The following is a 26,894-nucleotide window of genomic DNA, read 5'->3' on the forward strand; positions in this document are numbered from 1 at the left end:
TTATTTGGCAGTAATATCCAGTGTGAGCTAACTACAGAAGTTAACTGTTTTTTGTATTTATGGAATATTGATCTACCTGTTTGGACTGTTCAAACTTTGCTATAGATCTTTGAAACGCTGGACATGCACTTGTGCAGACCTGCTACTAATGAAAGAAGCCATATGGAAACAAAGATCCAACAATTTTTTTTTTCCCCCTGTGCACCAATTCTATTGCATTGGTTGCAAATTTGCAGATCACTTGTACTAAAGTCCATGGTGGTAGTACCATGACAAATCCATTTTGGAGAAGCTGAATCACACTCAATTTGGTGTCTTGTGTTCACCCACTCAGTCATCTTGTATTTGGGTTCTGAAGATGATCTGGAAGTACTCAGTTTTGAGGTGCTATAAATTAATCAACTTGGGTCATTTGTAGAGTTTCTGTTGAGAGTGGTCCTGCTATCTGTTGATAACATTACATTTAATTATAGGACAATCCCTTGTTCATTGTATTTAACTAATTGCTCATTCTGTGAGAAATGCAGAAATGTGATAAGTTGGCCATTTTATGCAAAATAAATGTAATTTATTCAGCTGTTCATAAGTTGAAGTTGTTTCATTGAATTGTTTGGTGAACCATACTTGAATCATGAAACATGGATTGCACAATTGTTGCTTAATCGTCTTTTGTTATGAATTGCTGGCCTTTTCAAATCTTTTCTTTTAATAGGTTATTATCCATTTAATTTGAATAGGTCAACATATAGTAGGGGGAGGGGCAGAATGCAGGTTTTGTACGGTACTTGACCATGCTTGCTCATGCTTCCCAACTTGATTGTGATAAGAACCATTTGTGATCATTGGCAATGTTTTGGCAATCAAAGGAAGAAGTGTTGAATGTACTTTTGAAGAAAATACATCAGTTAACATTTCCTTCCAGCCTTGTTTTACTTACAAATTAATTTACTGAAGAATTTATATCAGAAGCATGGAAGATTAAAGTTCTTTACATCAAAATCATGCATAGAGAGGCAAAGAAAAAGTCCAGGTTTCGGCTGCTGGATGTGTGATAACATTGTGTTTAAAATTTATCACTATAAGTTTGGGATGCTATACATGTTGACAAAACTAACTTTTTTGTAAAAATAAGAATAAATGAAAACATTAAGTAAAATATTGTAACCCAACAATCTTTGGGTGCTGCTTCAATGCTTGTACTCCATGATATGCTCAGAAATGGGTATGTTTATTGATCTCTGAAATATTCAATTCCATTCACATTGCATTATGATCTTGTAAAGCAGCTTAGTGTTTTGCTACATTTAAACATGTCAATTATCTTCTTGTTTTTTGTTTTCACCAGGACTTTTTAGCTCCAGGCCCCATTACTATAAAATAGTTTTATTTGCATTGAGGTGAGAGATATTGCCCAGAACTTCAAGACAAACATTTGATTGGGTGTGACATGAAGAGGTCATAGAATTAGTGAGAGCTACACAGGTCGGAAACAGGTCCTTTAACCCAACTTGTCCATGCTGACCAAGTTGCCTACCTGAGCTAGTCCCATTTGCCTGTGTTTGGCCCATATCCCTCTAAACCTTTCCTATTTATGTACCTGTCCAGATGTTTAAGTATCATAATTGTACCCACCTCTACCACTTCCTCTGTCAGCTCATTCCTTATACGCACTACCCTCTGTGTGGGAATAAGTCGCTCATCGGGTTCCTTTTAAATCTTTCTCCCCTTGCTTTAAACCCATGCACTCTAGTTTTGGACCCCCCTACTCTGGGGAAAAGACTGGCTATGCATTTTTTCTATGCTCCTCATGATTTTATGAACCTCCTAAGGACAGCCTCCAATGATCCAGGGAATAAAGTCTTAGCCTATCCAGTCTCTTTATAACTTAAGCTGTCCAGTCCCAGTAATATCCTCATAAATGTTTTTGCACCCTTTCCAGTGTATTGCTATCCTCCCTATGGCAGGGAAACCAGAACTGGACGCAGTATTCTAAATGTGGCATTATCATGATGTTCATGTATGATGTATACAAGCTGCATCATGATGTTCAAACTATTGTACTCCATACCTATCCAATTTGAAGGCAAGTATGCCAAACGTCTTTTTCACCACCCTGCTGTAACCTGTGTCACCACTTTCAAGGAACTATGTACCTGTAGCCCAAGGTGTCTCTGTTTTACAACACTCCCCAGGGCCCTACCATTCCTGTGTAAATCCTGCTCTGGTTCATCTTGCCAAAATGCAACACCTCTCATTTATCTGAATTAAACTCCAACTGTCATTGTTCCTGTCAAACTCCCACTGTTCCAGTTGATCAAGATCCTGTTGTAATCTGAGAATAACATTCTTCACTTTCCACTATGCCACCAATTTTAGTGTCATCTGCAAACTTACTAACCAAATTGTTAATGTAAATGACAAACAGCAGTGGACACAGCACCAATCCCTGTGGCATACTGCTGGTCACAACCCTCCAGATGGGAGGAAAAAACCCTCTACCACAACTGTCTCCTACTGTCAAGCAAAGTTTGTACCAATTGGCAAACTTGCCCTGGACCCCATGTGGGGAAGTCGATGGGAATCAAATGGGATAGTCTTCCAATAGTCTGAGTCCTACCTAGCACAAAGAACTAAGTTGGTGGCTGTTAGAATAATTTGTCTTAGTCCTTGGACATGATTGCATGAGCTCCACCAGGTAGTCCAACATCTTTTACTGACCTCCCCTCCATCATAAGGTCAAAATGGCAATGTTTTAGATTGCTCATTCAGATAATGAAACAGTGCAAGCCTGCATACAAAATTTGGAAACCTAAAGGAGTGGGTTGATAGTTACCAAGTAGTGGGTGTCAGGAGTTGATGATTCCCCAGACATTCAACAGTATTCCTTTTGCTGTTTCCCATCAACCCCTTGAACATTCTATTCAGTCCCATTTGGCCAGGAAGTAAACTGGTCCTGGTACATAAACACTGGCTAGAAGAAAAGGCTATGGTATCAAGCTAGCCTCTGGATTCCCAGAAGCTTTCCTGTATTTTTAAGTCATATCATTGTGTGATGGAATAATTGTCAGTTTCTTAGATGAAAGCAGCTTAAGAAGCTCAACACTATTTTGAACAATGCAGAAGGAAAATATAGCAATTCCTTATGAATGCTCAAGTTATGAAATTTTGATGGAACATCATTGATTCTGGGGTGTATCTTTTGATTCTTTGAAGCTGCTTTGCACAATCACAAATAGTATGACACACTGTGGACATTTTGGTAAATGTATTAATACATAATGCATTTGCTCATTCTTATTCATTGATGAAATTTAGCTTGGAACTCATCCCTTTTCAAAAATAGAGGAATGGCTGTACTATGAATGTTGAAAATCTAAAATAAAAACAAAAATTCTGGAAATAAGCAGTGAATAAGGTAGAATGTGTAGAGAGTATAAAAAGTAACCAAGTTAATATTTCAAGTCGATGGCTATAAATCAGATGTTTCTAAATCAAAGTATCTAATTCAGCATCCAAAACATGTAATCCCTTTATCAGTCATTTGTTGTAGTATGTATCATTTATAAAGTACACTGTATAGCTTGCCAAGGTTTCTTCAGCAGCAGTAACTGCATTCCTTTAAAATCTACAAAGAGAAAGGCACCTAGCAAGTTCCTTGTCAGACATGGGCCAGTCTGACCTGAAATTGCTAAATTCCTGGAAAACTCTGCATCATTGTGATACTACTTTGATCACAGAGACTGCAGTTATTCAAGAACACATCTCCCTGCTATCTTTTCAAAAGCAAATGTGAGATTCTAGGGTTACCTGCATTCCAGAAACCATATTCCTGATTGCATGTGCTAAGACTGTCCAGAGATTTGAATAGTTCCACCACTTATGTGCTTATTTCAATGTGCCATTGATGCACTGCTTTTGTTGAACTTTGCATGTAGTTGGTATTAAAACCTTGCCCCTTGATGCCTCTCCTGGCATGCACTTTTATATTCCTCATTGCGTCATGATAGTTTCCCTGAGAGGGTAATGACAGCATGAGAGGATCAGGCTCTGAGGTGGTAGTATACCACACTGCTTCTGATGGCCCATGTTGCCTGGTCTTTGCTGGTAGATCTGTGAATTCAAGCTGATGTGACAAGGACAGTATAACAGTTGATTAAATCAAAGCATCATGGGAGATGCATCTGCAGAAGATAAATTTGTGAGGATGTTGTCAATTAAATTTGTTCTTTGTGTTGCTCTTGCAAATCCAATCTGCAGTTAATTCAATGGTGATGCTGTTGGATCTTTCTTGGTGATGGGTAATGAAGTACGTAATCCTTATCCTCCCTGCTTCTTGGTAATATTCACAATAGAAGAGTAGCCTGATCTGTCAGCTGAGGGAGGGCATTGGGTGGTAATCAGCAACAGGTTCCCTTGCTTGTGTGTTGCCTGATCTAGCACAAGATTTTAAAGGTATTGTTAAGGCTGTAGTCATTAACCCCCAATTTTGTTGCCCAAAAAGATTAGAGTGGGGGTTAAAAAAAAAAGTCAAATGATGTCATGTGCTTCATTATAGAACTTGAAGTCCAACAGAAGGAGTAAAGGATGGTAAAGAGAGAATTTAAAATTAGCAGAGCATTCAAGCAGATAGTTCAAATTTAAATCAGCAGAACCTTTGTCAGAACTGGAAAAGAGAAAAGAATCTTAAGTTACAGAGATGGTGAGATGGAGATAGAAAGGGCAAAGTTTATTGCAGAGGCCAGGGTTGCCTTGATGATAAGCTGTTGGTGAAGCATCTAGTTGATGGGTTATTGAGCAATTAGCGAGAAGGAGAACAAACAAAATTTCTCAGCAAGTTGTATTGTTGTGAGAAAAAGACTGAACTAGCTTTACAGATGGATAACCTACAGCACAACTGGCTATAGGCCATCCATGTGTCATGGTGCAGAAAAAAACAAGATGTAGAATTTGATAGTCCAGAAGGCTGTAATGTGCCCATACAGAAGACAAGATTCTGTTTCTCAAGTTTGTGTTAGGTTGTGCACTAACAGGGTAGGGGTCACAGACACTGGTCAGAGTGGGATGGAAAATCAAGGTGGCAGGCAACCAGGAAAATCACGATTGCCCCTATGGACTGAAAGCAGATGCTCCACAGAGTAGTCACCCAATGTTTGATCTTTTTTAAATTTATTTGGTTACCTAAACTGTTTATTTTGTTTGGTTTACAATTACTCACGTATCAGGTACAACAACTGGTTGAGATGGGAGGGGTGGGAGGTGGTTTGGTGTTTTTGGGGACTGGGAAGGAGGAGAAATGCCAATTTCATAGATGTCAGATAGACAATTTTAAAAACAAACACTTATGGACATGAAAACTTTAGTTTTGAACACAATAATATTTAATATCTTAAACATTGACAAAAAATACTGGAATGTTTTGATATCATTAATTTCCATTTTAATTTGACAATCTAACAAATTTGATTCACCCTCCTACTTGAGCTACAATTTTATTTTTGGTATTGGTTTATTATTGTCACTTGTACTGAGGTACGGTGAAAAGCTTGTCTTGCATAATGTTCATACAGATCAATTCATTACACAGTGCATTGAGGTAGTACAGGGTAAACACAATAACAGAATACAGAGCAAAGTGTCGCAGCTACAGGGAAGCTCATTGCAGGTAGACAATAAGGTGCAAGGTCATAACAAGGTAGATTGTGAGGTCAAGAGTCCATCACATCGTATAAAGGAACTGTTCAATAGTCTTGTCACAGTAGGGTAGAAGCTGTCCTTGAGTCTGGTGGTGTGTGCCCTCAGACTCCTGTATCTTCTGCCTGATAGGAGAGGGGAGAAGAGAGAATGACCCAGGTGGGTGGGGTCTTTGATTATACTGGCTGCTTCACTAAGGCAGCAAGAGGTATAGACAGAACCCACAGAGGGGAGGCTGTGTCCACAACTCAGTCGTTTCTTGCAGTCCCAGGCAGAGCAGTTGCCATACCAAGCTGTGATGCATTCAGATAGGATGCTTTCTATGGTGCATCGATAAAAGTTGGTGAGAGTCAAAGGGGACGTGCCAAACTACTTAAGCCTCCTGAGGAAGTGGAGGAGCTGGTGAGCTTTCTTGGCCGTTGCATCTACATGGTTGTACCAGGACTGGCTATTGGTGATCTTCAATCCCAGGAACTAGGAGCTGTCAAGAAGCTCTCAACCCTCTTGACCTCCGCACCATTGATGTAGACAGGTGCATGTACACTGCCCTCTTTCCTGAAGTCAATGATCAGCTCTTTTGTTTTGCTGACATTGAGGGAATGGTTGTTGTCATGACGCCATGTCACTAAGCTCGGTCTCCTTCCTGTACTCTGACTCATCATTATTTGAGATACAGCTTACTGCAGTGGTATCATCTGCAAACTTGTTATAGAGTGCCTTCGATTCGCAAATGTATATTATAGTCTTGGATCTAAAACGTAGATATGTGTTCAATTTTTAGCTTTTTCTCCTTGTATGCTAAAATATGGATTAATCATTGCAATATTTCATTATTTAGAGATTTTATTCGGTTAGTCATTGCAATGCAATTGATATCCTTCTGCTATTGATAACTGAATTTTGTTCCATCCCAACAGATTTCCAATGGGTGCAGGGAGATGTATGTGAAGTTCAGCTGATGGTCTATAATCCTATGCCTTTTGAACTGAGAGTAGAAAACATGGTTTGTATTGCTTTTCCCATTTTTATTTTTAATGTTATGTTTTAGGCTTTCTACAATAAAGTAATTCATCAATTTTCTAATGGAATTGATATGTATAAATCAGAAGATGAATATAATTTGGGGTTGCATATTCTTTCAGTCCTTGCCAGGTAACAGGAAAGTACCATATATTCCATTGCCTTTTGGGAGATGCAGTGAAAATTATGTCAGGCTTGGTTGTGCAAGCTGCTGTGAGTTAATAGGCTGTAGAAAAGTTCTTTTTTGAGGCTTGTACACGGTGAATGAATGTAGTGTTTTTGGAGCCACACTCCAAAATTTGCCATTGTAGGAAAGGGGAAATATTGACAAAACAGGTATGTATTATGAATTACCAGTAAATGCCACAATAGGATTTGTATCATAAAATTGCTTTTAGTTCCAAACTATTGCTGGGTTATTTTTGATGATCTCCTCAACTCTTCATGTGAAAGAGGAAAGACCAGGAAATGAAGGATGATTTTATACAGCTTTTTGGTGGAATCCAAAGCAAATTTGAAATTACCCTGAAAAATGTTTGTTGTTTTTTTTAAGGCATATTATCCATGGAATTGGGTGAGACTGGAAAGAAATTTGGCCGTCTCATAAGATCCTTTTTTTTTTGGGGCAGTTAAACTGTTTTGTTCTAATATTCTTTGTCAGAAAACAAGTGATTACAAGTCACAAGATTACAAGAAAGTGATTAATTACTGATTTTGTGCAAAATGTTGTGCAAATCCGTGCATGTTGTTGTCAGTTGGATTTTCCATTTTGTCTGCTTATGTAACAAAAGTTAATGATTTTTCTTAGTATAACTGTAAAAGTTTGTCTAATGTAAGATATCCTATGTTTAGTATTGTTGGCCACTTCTTCCAGCTGACTGAGAATTATGCGTATCAGAAAAGACAATGCCTTGTCTCCAATTTCTTGTTACCCCATTTGGTGCATCACACCACTGGGACTCCACTCCTTCAACTGACACCTGCTGCTTCTGAACGACTCTTTAACCAACTGTAGATTCAGCTTTGTGCACCTCATTATTGTGTCGCAGCTATTTTTGATACTTCATTACAGCTGTAGGATGTAACTTCCTTAAAATGGCATCTATTATCAGACAGGTAGTCTTCAAATTGTTATGGATAATGTAATGAATCCTTTCCTTAAAAAAAGCTTTGTCACTTTGTTTCCAATTGAATGTGAGCTCTATTCACCAATTTTCCTTGTGCTGATGGAAAAAACAAAAAACCGTAAACTAAAAACAGAAAATGCTGGGAAGACTCTGCAGGTTGGGCAGTGTCTAGAGAGAAACAATGTTACAGATTGATAGATTGATTTGTTTTTTATTGCATCAGAACTGGAAAAGTAAGAAAACAAGTGTTTTAAGTTGCAGAGGACCAGTAATTGACTAATAAAGTGGAGACCTAGGTTGTCCACCTGGCACAAATACTGTTGTGGTCATCAGTGATGAATGGTTAATAATCGTAGTTGATGTTTCTGGAGGAGCGTAAATCGAAGGGAGGTGAAGAAGACAGTAGAGGGAGAAAATACTGGGACTGAGATGTGGAACACAGCTGGAAATCTGGAATACAAGAGAATGCTGGAAATACTCAGATCATAAGATAAAAACAATAAATTGGAAAAGGAAGAGTTCATTTGGCCCTTTGAGCATGCTCCACCATTCAAGATTGTTGTTGAACTTCTCCTTCAGTGCTATTTTCCATCATTGTCTCCATGTACATTGATTTCTTTAACATCCAGAAATCTATCAATCCCTGATTTGAATGAATTCCATGAGTGAGCTTTGCTCCATGGCCCACTGGACTCAAATTTCGTCACCCTTTTGACAAGAAATTCTTTTAACCTTTGTCATTAGTGTCAGCCCCCTTATTCCAAGATTTTGATCCTAGTTCTAGTATCTTTGGCTAGGGGAAACATTCTCCTAGTGTCCAGCCTGTTGAGCATTATTAGAAATTTGAAGTTAAAGCAGCTTTACTCCAACATTCAAATCCTCTTGTGCTAAAGGCCAAATTAACACTTGCCATCAACCTGAAACTTTAACTCTGCGTCTCTGACGTGGGCAAGACAGGCTGGTTTTCAAAAATTGTTCAATATTGTCTTGTAATGTGTGGAGATGGAGGATGAAGTTCTGTTTCTTAAATTCATGTTGGGCTTTGTTAGAGCAATGCAGGGTATCAATAAAGGATTGGAGAGGGAGGGGGCACAAGTAATTAACAACTGAAAGCTTGATGTTATCAGTGTGGGCTAACAGATGTACTGCAAAGCAATCACCTGATCTGCATTTAATTTCTTCAATTTAAAGGATCATCGTGAATGTAGAATTCAATGCCCTGAATTAAAAGGTGAAAATTAACTGCTGCTTCACTTGGAAGATTTGTTTGGGTCCTTAGATGGTCAGAAGGGAAGAGGTGCAAGGGTCGGTGTTGATTTTCCTACAGCTGCATGGGAAAGTGCTTTGCAAAAGGTAGTGATTGGCAGAGAGGGAAGAATGAACCAGGGAGTCATAAAGGAATGGGCCCTTTTGAATGCTGAAAGGGGAGGGAGGAGATGTGTGGTGCAATTTCATTGCAGGAGACAGAAATTATAATTCATTGCATGTGAGATCTGGTGGGTTGGGAGGTGAGAGAGAGGGGAACACCATCTTTGCTGTGGTAAGGAGGAGAGGGGGTTAGAGCAGAAGTCGAGGAGAAGTTGTTGAGAACCCTATCGACTCTGGTAGGAGGAAGCGATGGTTCAGAAAAAGACATCTGAGAAGTCCAGTTGTGGAAAGTCTCATCAGAGCAGATATGCCAGACAGAAAAACCAGGAGAATGGAGTGGAATCCTCACAGAAATCAGGATGGGAGGAAGAATAGCCAAGGTAGTTGTATCCTTGTAAAGGATATTGAATGATAACCTCTCCCTTGAGTTCAATGTACAGTTGTCATAAAAGGTCAGGGAAAAGTCAGAAATGGGCCATGTGAATGTGAGAGCAGGGTGGAAGTTGGCAGCAAAGGTAATGAAATTTTTGAGTTCTCTTTTGAGCTTAATAAATGGCATCAATATGGCCATCAATGTACTGGAAAATGAGGTTAAAATGGGAGAGATTAGGGCTGAAACAAGGTCTGCTCCCACAAAGCTACTGGCACAGCTTCTGCTAATACTTGGCATTTTGTCTCTGACTCTTGACTTTTCATTTAGAGAACAACTTCAGTTAAGCACTTGTCTATGAACCTTGGTTAAAAAAAATCCAATCTGGAACATTGATTTTAAGTCCTTCATATCTGTCTGTACCCTTTTATACATATAATTACAATGTCATTAAATTTTCTTGTGTAACCTGTGTTGAGTTGCATGCTGCTGGCATTTTGTCTACTTGTAAATAGTTTATTTCTTTCAAATCTTTTAATTGCATTTCCATCCAATTCTTTCATAACTGGACCATATGAATATTATTGCTTTGAGTTTTACTTTGCTGCTATCACTTCCTTTCTTAATTTCAAAATATTTATTTTTTAATGAAATTGTATTTTGCAGGCATTGTTTGTACTTGAAAAGATGCATCAAATATTGGTGTTAGAGCAGTTGAATATGGAAACAATGTTATCAAACAGTGTAGATACAATAGCTGTTAAATTGGGAAGTTCCTGAATTTTCCTTTAAAGAACAAGTTTGATTAAGCACTTGTCTGTGAATGAATAAAGATCGTATTTTTTCTGCTGGGTATATCATAAACCTTAATTAGGTTCTTAGTGCTCCTCAGAGGAAGCGATAGAAATAACCTCTATTCAGAGATGCAACTTAGCAGATGAATGATTAAATATGACAAATGAGTTTCTCTAGTTAAAACTAGGTTCCTTGCATGATCTTTGTCTGTGCAAGTATGTGATTTATTGTCTTTCTGACTATTGGCCAAATAAAGCTTAAATGTATGAGATGATGCAATTCTGTTTTTTTTAAATTAACACATCATTACAGTCCAGTGTGAATAATGATTTTGTGATAGTGTAAATACCTAAGTAAACAACATGTACTTCTGCAAAAATTGCAAATGTGAAAACAGAAGGGGGCTGTTTGGAAAAAGGGTTAAGAATGTTACTTAAGGCAGTAGCTAAAGAGAAGTCTCTTAAGCCTCTTAGATTAAGGGTTGATGGGTGGCAAGGTAATGAGGAAGAAAAATCCAGTGTACGAAGACAAACAATATTAATCCACAACATTGGAGTTTCTTTCAGTTCTTCAGCAAAACTACATGTATCCAAACCCAAGATTTTGCTTGTATTTTGTTTGGTTTTCAGTTTGTAAATTTTTAAAAATCCAAACTTTGATACTATTGAATAGTAAAATAATTTCATCTTTTAAAACAAATGATCTTTCTTTGCTTACAAAATGTAACAGTTACTTGAGTGAGTGGCAAGCTTTGCAGTGAAGATCCTAAGATGCGATTTAAAATGCTAATATATTGTTAATGTGAGTTCTTGTGCATTGTGGAAAAGTAAAGGTGAATAATGAATAATTAAGAATTATGTTTGGATTGTGTTGTGTTAGTTGGAATTGTGTGTGCAAGTGTACATAGAAAATGATGATATAAAAAGCATGCGGTTCAACCATTCTATGTTGGTATTAGCCATTTGCCCAGGCATATAGTTGTAATCACATTCACTATCTGCCCAAGCATGTAGTTCTGACTACATTTACCCATCCTGCTCCTGTGTCCCTTCATTCCTGTTTAATAATTCACCCCTCAAATTTAATCCTGGAAGCTCGTGCTTCACACTGCCATCATTAACCCATGAAAGAAATTTGCTGGAGACATTTCTCTTGGTTTGATATTTAATTGAGTTTTGTATCCTTGTATTTTTGATGCCAATGGGGATTGTAAGGAAAAGAATTGGGAGAGAAAGTAGGAGTGAAGTTAGCCTTTTGAGATTAATTTGCTTTACTTTAATAGTTTTAATTAAGTGTTTTTACAAGTTTTTAGTTGATTATTTTATAGTTTAAAATTTTTAATCTGTTTATTTAAATTTTACTAGAATATGTAAGACATTTAAATAGTTAAATCGATCACATCACTTAAAGATGGCAAAACTGCTGGCTAACAAAGGTTATCAGGAGTGTTTCAAGGACCATGCCTTCTCACTGCATGCTGTTGCTGACAGCATCATGTTGGACTCTGGGTAGACTCTCTGTCTCTGGGCAAGGTAAATGCAAGGTGTGCATTCTTGGATAGAAGGGTAGGGCCCGATCTGGCATAGTAGACTGTGTTGAATAGCATTTAGTGAGGAGTAACTTTGCTAACACCGTTGCTTAAAAGAGGAGCGTTTAGAGTGGCTTCAATTTAACAGTAATGATTTGATTATGTAATGGTGAAATAAAGAAGTTGAATATGTTTGTTTTGTACAATTTTGTCAATTGTACTTAGTTTTGTAACTGGGTTGAAAGCCATTCCTATCAGTCTGGTCTGATTTGTTATTTTCAGAAATATAACTTAGTTGGCAGAATATTTCAAAATCTGTGCAGTTTGCTAAGTGTTGACTTTAGTGACATGTCATGGTATTGTAATGCAAAATGTTTAAATTCAGAAATTTGTCCTAAATTAACCCTTATTAATGAAGCCTTTTTCCTTCCCTCTGATTTTCCAGGGATTATTGGTAACTGGTGTTGAATTTGAATCTCTCCCAGCTGCTCTTTCTCTCCCTGCTGAATCTGGACTGTACCCAGTGACACTAGTGGGTGTTCCTCGTACATCAGGACAGATCAATGTAAATGGTAAGCATTTGGGAAAATGTTTAAAAGCAGCTGGAAGACATAGTATAAAGATTGCAGTTACTTAATGTACTGTATTCAGTTAATGCAGAATACATCCAATATACAATGTCAAATATAAATATTTCATTACTGTTGTGGTTTGTAAGTCCTGTTTTTTTTAACATTTAAGATGGGATTTGATTTCAAAAGGATCATTGAACATAGTTATTCATCTTTTCATTCTTTTAAAGAAGAATCCCAAAAGGTACATGGGAATGTCTATTTCCTTTCAAGAGAATAATTAAGGTAGACAATAAGGAATTTATTGACACACATTTTAAGAATTTTTTAAGAGGAAAATGTGGTGAAACATCTTTAAAAGAAGATTTCAGCGAGTAGAACCCATGCTGCTAAAGGTTTAGCTGGCATTGTCAAGTGACTGGAAGATGGCAAATGAAAATGCTGGTGTGAGCAATTAGGAGGATGGTGTTAGTTGGCATTGTTAATAGAAATTAGAGGGTGTTGATAGAAATTGTAGCTCTCAGTGGCTTCTGGCGACTCAGAACTAATGGTGTTCCATGGTCATTCAGCTTGAGACCAGCTCGGAAGTTGTTCCTTGGAGGGTGGTGCCCATATCTGGAAAGCTGTGAAGGAAAAATATGTCCTGTGGGCATTTTGTATCAGCGTCAATTTCATTCAGAAGTAGGGGGGAGAAGGAAATTCCTTATGAAGAACAAGTCTTGGCAACTCGGACTGAATAGATTAGAGACAAAAAGACAAAAATGGACTCTCTCCTTTCTCCCCCATTCTAAGAATATGTTTTATCCCGGCCATGTCCTTCTCAAACTCATAGAAAATCTGACATTTGCCAGTTTATGGGAAGAAGTTTGTTAATGACCTAACCAAGAATCTATCTAACTCTGTCTTAAAAATATTCAAAGACCCATGTAGTTGACTCTTAAATTCCCTCTGAAGTGGCTTCAGTTTTACCAATACCACTATGCTCAAACAGAGAAAGAATAGAATGGATAGACCATTTGGTATTGATCTAGGCACTTAATTCTGACACACAAAATTTGCTTCCAGCCCAGATGACCTTGCAAGGTCCTCCTTGCAAACATCTGCGGACTGGTGTCTGAATTGGGAGAGGTATCCAGCAGACCAGTCAAGCAACAGCCTGACATTAGTGAAATCATTGCTTATGTCCATATGCCAGGCCCCTCCATCACAATCTGTTTTGTCCTAGTGGCAGAATAGACACACCATAGGTGGTGGCACAATGTTATACTGGAGAGAGGGAGTGGGCTCCTCAACAATGACTCCAGAGCCCATGAATTCGCAAGGCATCAGATCAAAAGTGAGCAAGGAAATTTGATAAATCTACCATTTTCCCTTAACAGTTGAATCATTGTTTCTCCATGTTGAACGGCACTTAGAGGAAGCACTGAAAGTAGTAAGGGCACAGGGATATGCTGAGTGGGGTACTTCAGTGTCCATCACCGAGAGGCTTACAATACAAGCACAAATTAAGCTAGCTGTGTCCTGAAGTAAATAGTTGCCAGACTGGGTTTGTAGCAGATCATGAGTGAACCAACAAGAGGGATAAATCGATGTGAACTTGTTCGCACCAACATACCAACATGTGGCAGATGCATCTGTCGATGGTAGCAATGTACAGTGATCACTGCTCAGTTGTTGGTGGTGGTGAAGTATTGTCGTACTGTGAACATCCTTCATTGTGCAGCTCAAAACTGAGTATCCATGAAGCACAAGGATCAGCAGCAGCATGATCCTTGACCTCATGGTTTGGTGTATCCTTTTCTCAAATATCACTTTCAACCCTGCTTAAATAAATTGTAAAAAAAAGGCTTGCTGATAGCAGAATCAGGCATGCCTAAAAATGATAAGGCACCAGCCTTCTGAGGCAGTAATTTAGGACTGAATGTTCACACAATAGACAACTAACCAATCTTGCAAAAACACATCAGATTAAAGCTCTCGAGACCTCTGAGATCTACTTGTGGATGGTGGTAGGTAATTAAACACCGAAGGGAAGGAGGAGGCTCTAAGAAAATCCTTAATGATCTTGGGGCCCAGGATGTGAATGCTAAAGAAAAGGCCAAGGTGTTCATGGCTGTATTTGGCGATAAACACGAAACAAATGATCCATTTTGACAACTTCCTGAGATCCTCACCTTCATAGCAGCTAGTTTTCAGCAAATTTGATTCATTCCATATGATATCAAGAAATGGCTGATCTCATTCAATACAGCAAAGGGTATGGGAACAGACAACATCCCAGCTGTAGTACTGAAGATTTGTGCTCCAGAACGAACTGCACAGTGAGTCTGTTCCAGTATTGTCACAATCCTGGCAGGTACCTGACAAAGTGGATAATTGCCCAGCTATGTCTTGTTCATAATATGTAGGACACATCCAGTCTGTTCAATTATCTACCATGTGATGAAAGCTGGCTTTCACTATGCTATCAAACTACACTTATTCTACCTGGCAATGGACAGTTTTGATTTCACCAGAGCCAGATGGCTACAGATCTCATCATAGCTTTGGTCCAACATGGATCAAAGAGTTGAATTCCAGAGGAGAGTTGAGTGATTGCCTTGATAGAAAAGGAAAATTTGACCAATTTTGTATCAAGGAACCCTGGTGAAATTGAAGTCAATTGGCATCAAAGGGAAAATACATTACATTTAAGAAGACTGTTGTGATTGCAGGAGGTTCAACATTCCAGCCTCAGGACCGTCACTGTAGGAGTTCCAAAGGGCAATCCCTTAGGCCCAACCATATGAAGCTGCTTTATCAATGATCTTCCTTCCATGAGAAGGTCAGATCTGGGAATGTTCATAAAGCTTTAAACAATGTTCAATTCCATTTGCAGCTCTTCACCAAATGAAGCAGACCACGTGTGCATGCAGCAAGATATGGGCTGCTAACTGGCCAGTAACATTCATTGCCTGGTACTTCTGTGGCACAAACAACAGAATCTAACCACTAACCCTTGATGGGTTTCCTTTTCCTTGATCAGAAATTCAACTGAACCAGCCACACTCATGCTGTGACTTCCAAGAACAGGTCAGAAGTTGGGTGTCCTGTGGTAAGAAACTCGTCCTGTGCTATTCCATACCTTAGCCAACATCTGCAAGGCACATGTCCAGGAGTATGATGGAATATTCTCCACTTAACTGGATGAGTGCACCACCAACAATTATCAAGAAACTTGATGCTATCCAGGACAAAGCAACTTACTTGACTGGCACCCCATCAACAACTCTAAACTTTTATTCACTCCAGGAGCAGTGCACAGTGGTTGCAATATGTACCATCTACAAAATACACTACAATTACTAACCCAGGTTGTCCTGACAGCAGCTTCCTGATCCTGGGTGTTTATTCTAAATCCAGGAAAGCCCTACCCTACACTATGGGAATAACTTTGCCAGAAAGATTGCAGCAGTTCAAGAAAGTGGTTCCCTTTCTCGAGGGCTATTAGAGATGGGAAATAAATGCTGGCCCTGCCCACGATGTCCAGATCATCAAAATTAATTAAATAAAAACTCCACCCTTTTGAGGATGACTGTTTTCAAAGATGCATGACCCTTTCAGAAATAATTTTGCCTTTTTATCTCTACCTTAATTGGAGATTCCTTACTTTTAAACCCTTTGGTCCAGATCCCCTTGCAAAATGAAGCATCTCCACATCCCCCATGTCAAGACCTCTTAGGATCTTCTGTTTCAAAACATTTCCTCTCATTCTTAACTCTGACAGATACCAGCATTTTCTGTCAAACCTTCAGACAACCTGCTTTTCCAGGCAATGATCCAGTTGATCTTTGAACTGTTCCAATCCATGAACATCCGTCCTTAAAGTAGGACACTGTTGTACAGAGTACTCCAGATGTGGTCTCACTAATGCCTTATAAATGAATCATAACCTCTCCACTTTTGTATTGACTTCTAGCAATAAATGATAACATTGTTAACTTTCCTAATTACGTGCTGCACCTGCATTCTACCATTTTGGGAATGATACTCACTCTCTCCCCCTTATTTGTCCAATCAAAATGGACAATTCCACCTTATACTCTATATTCGAGATCTGTGTTCACTTAACCTATCTATATCCCATTTGTTGATTCCACATTTTCTTCACAGCTTACGTTTTAATCTATCTTTGTTTTTTTTCACACCTCTAGTGCTTTCAGTCAGATCATTTTTATAAAATGTAAAAAGTTTCCAGTCGTACACCATTTACTGCATGTTGCCAGTCAGAAAAAGGATACATTTATGCTTATTTTCTGTTTCCTGTTCGTCAGCCAATCCGTGCCAATATGTTCCCTCCAAAGCCATGAACTTTTATTTTTTTTGCAATAACCTTTTTTCCACCACAAAGCCTGCTTCTTCAAAAAAAAACTCCTCCAATGAATTCCTCAATATTATTTGTTTCATCAAGCAGTGAATGAGCATTAAGTGCTCTGCTATAATGCTTTTATAAATGGCTTGTAGTATTTTCAGTATGGTAGGTGTTAAGCTAATTGGCTTGTAGTTTCCTGTATTGTCTTACTCCCTTATTTGTTTTAGAATAAAGAAGTTGCATTTTGTTTTTTCCAAACTAATGGCACTTCCCTTGAATTAGAATTGTGGACAATTAAACCCAATGCATCAACTCCAACATTTTGAGACCTTTTGGATGAAGTCCATCAGAACCCAGAGACTTATCAGCCCACAGCTCCAACATTTTGTTCCGTACCACTTCCCTTGTGGTTGATAGCTTGGATTTTTCCTCTTTCAGATCCTATTTTATTGTTATTTCTGGGGTATTACTTGTATCTTCTACAGTGAAAAACTTTTTGTTTTTCATTATTTGTTCCTAAGGTTTTTTTTCTTTAGGATCACAGCTAGCTTTGTTAACTTTTGAAAAGGGGGGATGGGGCAAGGGGTCTGGAAAAGAAAGGGGGTTTAGAAACTCTTCCTGTCTGTTTTACATCTCTCATGAGCTTTATCTCATAATGTAATTCTTCCTTATTGATCTTTTAGACATTCTTTTTATTAAATGTTGTCTAATCTTCCTACCCCTGCGCAATTATATGCTTTTTCTTCAAGTCTGATACTAACAAACTTTTTTTTAACTTAATTATGACTTGTGGGATCTCCTTGTGGAATTTTTCTTTTTCATTGGATTGTATTCTGTATTTTGAATGATCCCTTCAAAGGTCTGGTGCTTCATTTCGGTTGACTCATCCCCTAACCTAATTTGCCAGTTTACTTTAGTTTACCTATGCTTAATGCCTTCATAATTGCATTAATGATGATCATGGTGCAGCAGAGATTATCCCTCTCGATTATTTGAAGACCATTATTAACTTGTAATGCCACTCTCCAACATTGCCTATATTTTTGTTTGTCCTTCCTGGATGTCATGTCCCCTTCAGTATTCATGCCCTAATCTGTAGTTTCCTGCAGTTATGTCGCTGCAATAGCTGTCATTTATTATGATTCTATTGTACTCTTTTTTTTATTTTCAATCCCACATGCATTCACTTACAGTCATGAGTTTTGTTGTTTTATTATTTTTAACTTCTAGCCTACTTGCTGATTTTGCTTTTAGATTTGTCCTCCATATTCCTTCCTGTCACAGTCTGTCATTTCCCACATTACCATCTTTCTCTCTCATCTTGATTTACAATATCTTTGAAAATTGAGTCCTCGTCTCCACTATTTATGTTAAAATTGAGTTGGAAAGTTGACCTGTATGTGACTCCAGATCAGCAGAAAATAGGTTGAGCCATTTCAGATTCAGCTAGCTACTCTGGTTGTATTGAAACTGCTAAGTTAAAGCAAAAAATGGGTAGACCATCAGGCATTATTCTTGGCATTGAATTCTAACACTGCCAAGTGGTTCCCAGCCAATCTGCAGGCACTGCCATCTAAATGGGAAGAGCTTCCCCACAAACCAAGTTAAGCAAAAAAAAAACTCTGCTGTCTCACAGAATCATATCTTGCAGATGGCATGCTGGAGACCACATGAGACTCTTTCAGTTAGAGTTTCTCCTGTTCTGCCACAAGACTGAACTACGAGAGTGACCTTCAACTTTGATTTTGGACCCCATGAAGTCTCATGGCATCAGGTCAGCCATGGCTAAGGAGACATCTTCCTGGTAACTACCTTTCGCCCTTCTTCAGCTCATGAAACAGTGTTCCTCCATGTTGAACCACACTTGGAAAAGGCCCTTAAAGTAAATGGGGCACAAAATGCACCCTGGGTGGGGGAGCTTAAATGATCATTACCAAGACTGTCTTCGTAACACCACCACTGAGTCCTGGTTGTGGGATCACTTAGCCCTACCATTTCAATCAAGCCAGCGATTCACCCAAGTTCATTGAATAGTCCAGAAGGGCATGCTGAGAGCATCACCAGGTACCTGCTGTGAGTAGCTTTAAAACTGAGATGCAAATCTGATGAAGCTGCAATGCTGGACTACATGTGTGCCATGCAACGTACATGCCAAGTGGTCCCACAACTCTCAGATCGGATCTTTATAATCCTGCCACATTTTATTGTGAATACAGTGGCAGATAATTAAACAAGAAGAAATGGAAGCAGGAGATCCAAGAATATTCTCATCCTTGGTGGCATACTCAGCATCAGTGCTGAAGCATTCATGACCACATTCAGCCAGAAGTGACAGGTGGCCAAGTCAGATTTGCCTCCACCTGAGACTAACTGCATCACAGAAACAGTCTTCAGCCAACTTGATTCACTATGCATCTCATGAAAGGGCTGAGAGCACTGGACGTGACAAGGAGTATCAGAACAGACATCATCTCGGTTACAGGGCACTCAGTCCTCCTTAGCCATTCATATGTTATTTGTTTATCTGCATACTTGTGAGGTTGCTCCTGGGCTCCATCTTGAATTTTGTGGAGCAAGTATATCTGTATACATGTACACACTGAGGAACCTGTATAAATAGTGATGAGTTTCCAGATCACTTGTATCAAGTGGCTCCCTGCTACGTAACATTGAGCTGCTGTTAAGAGAGAGCAACATTTGTTTACACAGCTGCAATGTGATTTCAAAGCTGATAACTACTTGTAACCATCAATATATTCAGTGGTATTTAAATTATTTGATGTTTTTATTATTGTTTGCTAATGTATTTAGAACACTTTTTTTGGAGCATATTTATATTTTTCTTGGGGGCGGGGGGTGGTGGTGAGGTAAATTGGATGCACAGAAGAGACCCTTGATCTATCTGTGTTTTACAGAATAAGTCAGTAGCCCTATTTTTCGTAGATAACGAGGATTGAGTTTACTGGAAACCTGCATTCCAGTACCAACTGCTCCTTGAGCCAGGCTGTTCCAGTCCATTGATAACACTGGCATCTCTCCAAATATTGCCTGCTTATGTTGTGATAATAGAGTAGAATAAATTCAGTAGGACTTATTCCAGCCCAATCTATTTTATTCTTGCACATTAGTAAAGTGATGGAAGGTTTTATTCAGTTATTCAGTAGCACTTACTAACACTTTGTTCACCAATGCCCAATTTGGGTTTTGCTTTGATCACTTAGCGGCAGAACTTATCACTGCTTTGTCCAAATGTGCACCCAAGAGTTGAATTCCAGAGGTAAGGTGAAAATAACTGCTGCCAACATCAAGAGGCTCTAATAAAACTGTAGGCACTGAATGTAAAAGAGAAAAAAAATTCCCATGGTTGGAGTCCTATTTTGTGATTAGTGGTCAATCATGTGAGCCCCAGGGCATTGCTACAGGGTTTCGTGAGGACAGTGTTAGAGGTCCAGTTATCTTCAGCTCCTTCAATATTCAATCAATAACTTTTCCATCATAAAATCAAAGGTAGCGATGTCTGATGATTACACACAAGAAATAGGAGCAGAAGTAAACCATTTACCCCTTTAGCCTGCTCTGCCATTCAATACAATTATGGCTGATCCCCTATTTCAATGTATCTTCCCAATATCCAGTCTGTCCTTGTACAGCAATTCCATGATGATCCTTTGTTGCAATTTCTCCATGGTAAGCTTTTCCTTTCTCTGGTTATGTGACCAAAACTGCACCAGGTGTGGTCTCACCAAGGCTCTATTATTGTAGAGAGACATCTCTGCTCTTGTACTCAAATCTCTTGCAGTGAAGGCCAACTGTTTCCTTAACTGTTTGCCACACCTACTTGTTTTGGTGATGGGTGTACAAAAGGCAGCCATATCCCTTTGTACATGACGGTTCCAAATATATCAGTATTAAAGTAATACGTGGCCTTCCTATTTTTCATGCCAAAATGGAGGAGCCACCCAGGGAACCTGTGAAGGCTATGTCCCATTTATCCATGTTATAATGCACTTGCCCACTTGCTCAATCTATTTACATTGCTTTGAAGACTCTTTTTGCATTCTTTTCACAATTCACAATCCCACACAGTTTGATGTCATTGGCTAACTTGGAGTAATTACATTTAGTTTCCTTATCCATATGATTTGTTTTATATTGTGAGCTGCTTGGGTCTGAGCACTGATCCCTGTGATGCTTCAATTCTGATACAGAATTTATCAAAGGAATTCTGAAAATCCAAATACATCACATCCACTATTTCTCCCTTATTTCTTCTGCCAATCATAAGGTAAGATATCTTTATTAGTCACATGTACATTGAAACACATGGTGAAATGCATCTGTTGCGTAGAGTGTTCTGGGGGCAGCCCGCAAGTGTCGCCACGTTTCTGGCGCCAATGACCTGCATGTCTTTGGAAAGTAGGAGGAAACCGGAAGAAACCCATACAGACGTGGGGAGAACGTACAAACTCCTTACAAACAATGGCCGGAATTGAACCCGGGTCGCTAGCGCTGTAAAGTGTTATGTTAACTGCTACACTACTGTGCCTGCCATTTGAACTGACCTAAATTTGAACTTGTTAATGAGTGATCCAACTGAGGTTTAAATGCATACCAAGGCATGAATAGTACTCCCAAAATCACTTGGCCCTAAAACAAAACCTCATTTTATGTATGTATATTGCAATTGCCTTAAAAGAATTATGTTTGTTTTATGAAGAATTTGTGATAGTTAAACTTCCACATAATCAATGGCAACATTCTGTCCAGTATTGTCTGAAAAATTAACCAAAAATTGTAATTTTTGCTTGTTTGTTTTTTAGAATTCTGATTTTGCAGATCATGTGGTCAATTCTGGCCAAGTTTGCAGATGATACCAGGATAGGTGGAGGAACAGGAAGTGTTGCAGAGGCAGGGAGTCTGCAGAAGGACTTGGACAGGTTGGGAGAGTGGGCTAAAGTGGCAGATGGAGTGCAGCGTAGGGAAGTATGAGTTGTGCACTTCAGTAGGAAGAATAAAGGTGTAGACTATTTTCTAAATAGGGAGAAAATTCAGAAATCAGAGGTGCAAAGGGACTTGGGAGTCTTAGATCAGGATTCCCTCAAGGTTAACTTGGTGGTTGAGTTGGTAGTAAGTAAGGCAAATGCAATGTTGGCATTGAATTTGAGAGGACTAGAACATAAAAGCAAGGATGTGCTGCAGAGGCTTGATAAGGCATTGGTCAGACTGCATTTGGAATATTGTAAGCAATTTAGGGCCCTGCATCTAAGGAAGGGTGTGCTATCTCTGGAGAGAGTCCAGAGAAGGTTCATGAGAATGATCCCAAGAATGAGAGGTTTAATGTAGGAGTATTTGATGTCTCTCGGCCTGGACTTCATGGAGTTCAGAAGGAACGAACGGGGGGGTGGGGCGCGTGGAAATATCATTGAAACCTACCAGAACTGAAAGGATAGAGTGGATGTGGAGAGAATGTTTCCGTTAGTAGGAGAGTTTAGGATCTGAGGGCACAGCCTTAGAATAAAGGGATGTCCCTTTTAAAACTGCGATGAGGAGGAGTTTTTTTCAGCCAGTGGGTGGTGAATTCATTGCCTCAGGGCTGTGGAGGCCAATTAATTGGGTGTATTTCAGGCAGAGATTGATCAGTTCTTGATTGGTAAGGGGGTTAAGGATTACAGGGAGAAGGTGGGAGAATGGGGTTGGAAAAAATCAGTCATGATTGAATGGCAAAGTAAACTTGATGGGCTAAATGGCCTAATTCGGTTCCTTATGGCAAATGTCATGTGTTTTCCCCATGCAGGAAGCCCATGTTACAACGGGGGGTAGTGTTGCATTGCTAGAAGATGGGTCATATAACAATTTTCCATATTGCAAAGCTGAGTCATCTGCGCATTTGTCAAGAAATGCAAGTTTGAAAAAAAAATTGTTTATATTTACAAATTTTGAGGGAGCAAATTTTATTCCAGATCTCAAATTTTTAGGTAGTGATTTGTGAATTCTTTAAGGGTGAATTTCCATAACATGGTCACTTGTACTTGTGAAAACTCCCCTTCACTTAAAGTGGGGACTTAAAGTGCTTTTCATTTTTTAAAAATTTTTGATCAATCCATTGAACTATTTTAAATTTTGATCACTATTCACAAAATGTTCACAAAACCTTTGGCTGTTAACAAAGTTTGGGTCGTTAGTTAGTTTATACATGTCCTAATTATTTGATCCTGGAACATATTGTGTAGAAAACAATCCTTCATATGCTGTAGATCCATTACCACTTTTCAAACATGAGCTGGTATGCTTATGCCAGTCTTAATGAAATTTAAAAAAAAAAACTGTTCTTGTGTTGTTCTGTTACTTCACTGCTGCCAGTTGGCCAGTGAACTGTTGTCTCCGCACCCCCCCCCCCCCCCCCCCCCACCCCCGAATCTCCACTGTCTTGCATTCTCTTCCATCATTGGAATGGTGTATTTTTTCCCTTGTATTCTGTGTGCTTGTTTAAAGAATAGTTCAATGATCTATACTTCCAAACTTAAACTTTAATTCTAATGTTTCTGCATTCATTTATTATTTCTCTCTTGGTTTAATTATTAACACCTTTTTACTTTTCTCCGCTACTTGTAGTGTAAAACATAATTTCTGACTGTTTGATTCCTGTCTTCCTTTGATTTGTTCTTGAACTTAGCAATTTATTTCTTAAATTAATTTATAGTGCAGAATGTTTCTATTTAAATAATTTGAATTGGTGTTATTTTGAATTAAGAGCTTAAGGTGCTTTCTAAATTTTAGTTGTCACCCAAAATTTTAAGTCTAGGATGCTGTTATTTAAAATTATTTCTTTTGATTTAAACTTCTCTTAATCAGTTTGCAGATGCTGCATTCTTTCATACTTATACTGCCAATGTAACTGATTTTTTTGTTATTGTGAAACTACTTCCAAACTTTATTGAAACCTTGAGTAACATGATTAAAAGCTGATCGGACTTAGTAAATGGTCGACTTATTTCTATCTATTTTATTGGAACTTGGGTAGCATTATAAGTTTATCAGACTTGTTATATGGTGGGTTCGCTTGCATTAATTACACCTGTTTTTATTTCCTTAAGGGGCTGAGAATTTGCTTAACAGCAGAGCAGTTTCCTATTATGATATTTATTGTAGCATTTTTTTCTATGGAGAAGAACTGACCAGAAGTATTTATGCAGTATTTGCAAATATCCTGTATATTTGCACAATGTTTTTTTTCATTTTTTTGGGCCCCAGTGATAGCAGTGTGTATACATCACCTGCTGCTGCTGACATAGCAGATGTAGCTCTGTTGTAGTCCAGGAAGCAAATTATTTTGCTTTGGTCTTCGATTCCCAGTAGTTTCACCATAGGACAGGTGGGTTTTCTACAGTCTGTTACCTTTTGGGTAACTTGCCAATAATCCATTCCTGTTCTCAGAAGTTTACCTTGGTATACAAGCCTGCAGTTCACGGGACTAGAAAGCCTGATCTTGTGCATGAAAGACCTGCAGTGGAAGGATAAACAATGAGCCCTTTATTTATTACATCATCGCATACGTTTGATCCATTTGAAATAGTGAAAATCACCAGGCTGTCAGACCATCTTGTTCAAGCTGAACTAAAATGAATTTCTTTACATAAAATTGTATGTCAGAATGGAGAAATCCATATATGAGAATATTGTATGCACTTTTTCAGGTACAGAATGTTCTGAGTCTAGCATAACCAATTGCTTTGTGGTTTTGAGTCCTTTTTCTAAACAACTTCTGTGAACTTGTATCCCAAGGCATTTTATATTTAAATTAAGAAAAAGATGACCAAGGAGAGGGTAGGTCCACTCAAGGATAAAGGAGGGAATTTGTGCTTGGAGTCAAAGCACGTGGTTAAGGTACTAAATGAGTACTTTGTGTCAGTATTTACTGAGGAATACAAAGGAAATGGAGGGATTATAGATACACAGGAGGAGGACATTTAGTATAAATTGGCATCAAGATCAATGCAACATGGTGGGCCAGATGGCCTGTCCAGTGCTGTACTGTTCTATGTTCTATGATGGATTTAAAGCACCATGATATCTTGACTAAGTACTCTAAGCTTAAAACAAACATGAATTACTTGAATTGAAGTAAATACCAAAACACTTCAAATTTATTCATGTTCATTTCAATTCTTGGATGTGGGTTGTAGATCTGTAATTGCCTTTTTATTTGGGAGCAGTAGTTCTGTGTGGTAATGAAATGAATTACCTTACTCCATTTAAACATAGGTCATTATACTGGCCAAAGTACACCATTTGTGCTGCACAAAAATAAGTTCCTTTTTCAGGGAAAAAGAATTTGAAAATGGATAGATTGTTGAATGAGTTTCTATGTAGTGTCCTCAGTTTCTAATAACACTTTTATTGGTTGTGGTGTTCATGCAAATGTACTTTGAGATCATTGCTTGAATGCCAAGCATCCGCCTTTTGTAGTTTCAACCACATTTGAAGCTCATTGGTTTCTGTATCACACAGATTTAGCTTTAGCTGCACTGGAGCATTTCACTATGGTCACACCACTATTTGCTGCTTTCTCTCCCTCTACCACTTCTCCCTGTTGTCTAATCATGAGTTGAGCTATAGTTTTAAGAAATGACAGATCCCTGACTCCTTCACCTATCTTCAAGGATACTCAAAGTATTGTTTACATTTGCTTATATCATGAATGTTTATACTACTTTGAAAAATAAGAGGAGCCAGGGGCTGTGACCTGATATAACACAAGTTTGTTAATATCAGTGAATGTGCGAAGTTGCAGCTCAGCAGAGGGAGGTATTATAAAAGGGGGATTTTGCAGAAGCTGATCAATGCATTGCTCTGGACAACATTGGAGTTGGGGAGAATGTGGGAAGAAGGTTTGGGGACATGGGATCGGCTGCTATGTGCAATGAAGAAACTGGTTGGAGATTTGGGGAAGAACTGGAATGGGTAGGCTGCCCCTCTTTGAAACAGAATTAATTAGAAGACAGACAAGAGATTCTGCAGATGCTTGAATTTAGAACAACACACGCAAAATGCTGGAGGAACTCAGCAGGTCAGGCAGCATCTATGGAGGAAAATAAACAGTTGACATTTTGGGTTGACACCCTTCAATAGGACTGGAAAGGAAGAAATCAGAAGCCAGAATAAAAAGATAGGGGGAGGAGCACTAGCTGCAGGTGATGGGTAGCTGCAGGTGATGGGTAGCTGCAGGTGATGGGTAGAAGAGGCAAAGGGCTTAAGAAGGAGGAATCTGATAGGAAAGGACAGTAGACCATGGAATAAAGGGGAGGAGATGGGGAACCAGAGGGAGGCAATGGGCAGGTCGTGATTCTACGTAAGGTCCTCAGTTTCTAATAACACTTTTATTAGAGGGGAGAGGCAAGAGGAGGGGTGGGGGGGGAACCACAGGAATGAGGGAAAACAAAGGGGGATGGGAAAGGGAGAACAGAGGGGAGTGATTACCAGAAGTCAGAGAAATCGATATTGATGCCGTCAGGTTGGAAACTACCAAAATGGAATATGACGTGTTGCTCCTCCAACCTGCGCCTGGCCTCAAAGTGGCAGTAAATAAGGCTGTGGATAGACATGTCAGTATGAGAATGGGAAGTGACTGGCCACCTGGAGATTGTGGTTGTTGCGGCAGATGGAGCAAAGGCGCTTGATGAAGTGCTCACCCAATCTGTGTTGGGTCTCACTGATGCAGAGGAGGCCGCACTGGATGCAATAAATGACACCCTCAGATTCACAAGTAAAGTGCTGTTTTGTCTTGAAGGACTGCCCAGGGCCCTGAATGGTGGTGAGGGAGGAGGTGTAGGGGCAGGTGTAACACTTTGCATGGTTGCAGGGATAAATGCCAGGAGGGTGATCGGTGGGGAGGGACAGTGGACAAGGGAGTTGTGGAGAGAGCGATCCCTGTGGAAAGGGGCGGGGTGGAGGAGAAGATGTGCATAGTGGTGGGATTCTGTTGGAGGTGGCGAAAGTTGCAGAAAATGATGCAGAGCCTCATGGAGTGGTAGGTGAGGACAAGGGGATCCCTATCCCTGTTATGTTGGAGTGG

The 26,894-nt window shown here is 39.1% G+C and overlaps 1 protein-coding gene across 5 annotated transcripts in view; it reads left to right on the plus strand.

The window, feature by feature from the left end:
• The window catches only part of trappc9 (trafficking protein particle complex subunit 9), a 460,625-nt gene that overhangs the window by 59,103 nt on the left and 374,628 nt on the right, over positions 1-26,894 (plus strand). For all 5 annotated transcript variants that reach the window (XM_052023166.1, XM_052023170.1, XM_052023167.1 and 2 more), the window contains 2 exons: positions 6,609-6,694; positions 12,345-12,471. In XM_052023166.1, coding sequence (XP_051879126.1) covers positions 6,609-6,694; positions 12,345-12,471 — 213 coding nt within the window. The remainder of the gene's footprint in view (positions 1-6,608; positions 6,695-12,344; positions 12,472-26,894) is intronic.

Source organism: Pristis pectinata, chromosome 9 (assembly GCF_009764475.1).
Source record: "Pristis pectinata isolate sPriPec2 chromosome 9, sPriPec2.1.pri, whole genome shotgun sequence".
NCBI lineage: Eukaryota > Metazoa > Chordata > Chondrichthyes > Rhinopristiformes > Pristidae > Pristis > Pristis pectinata.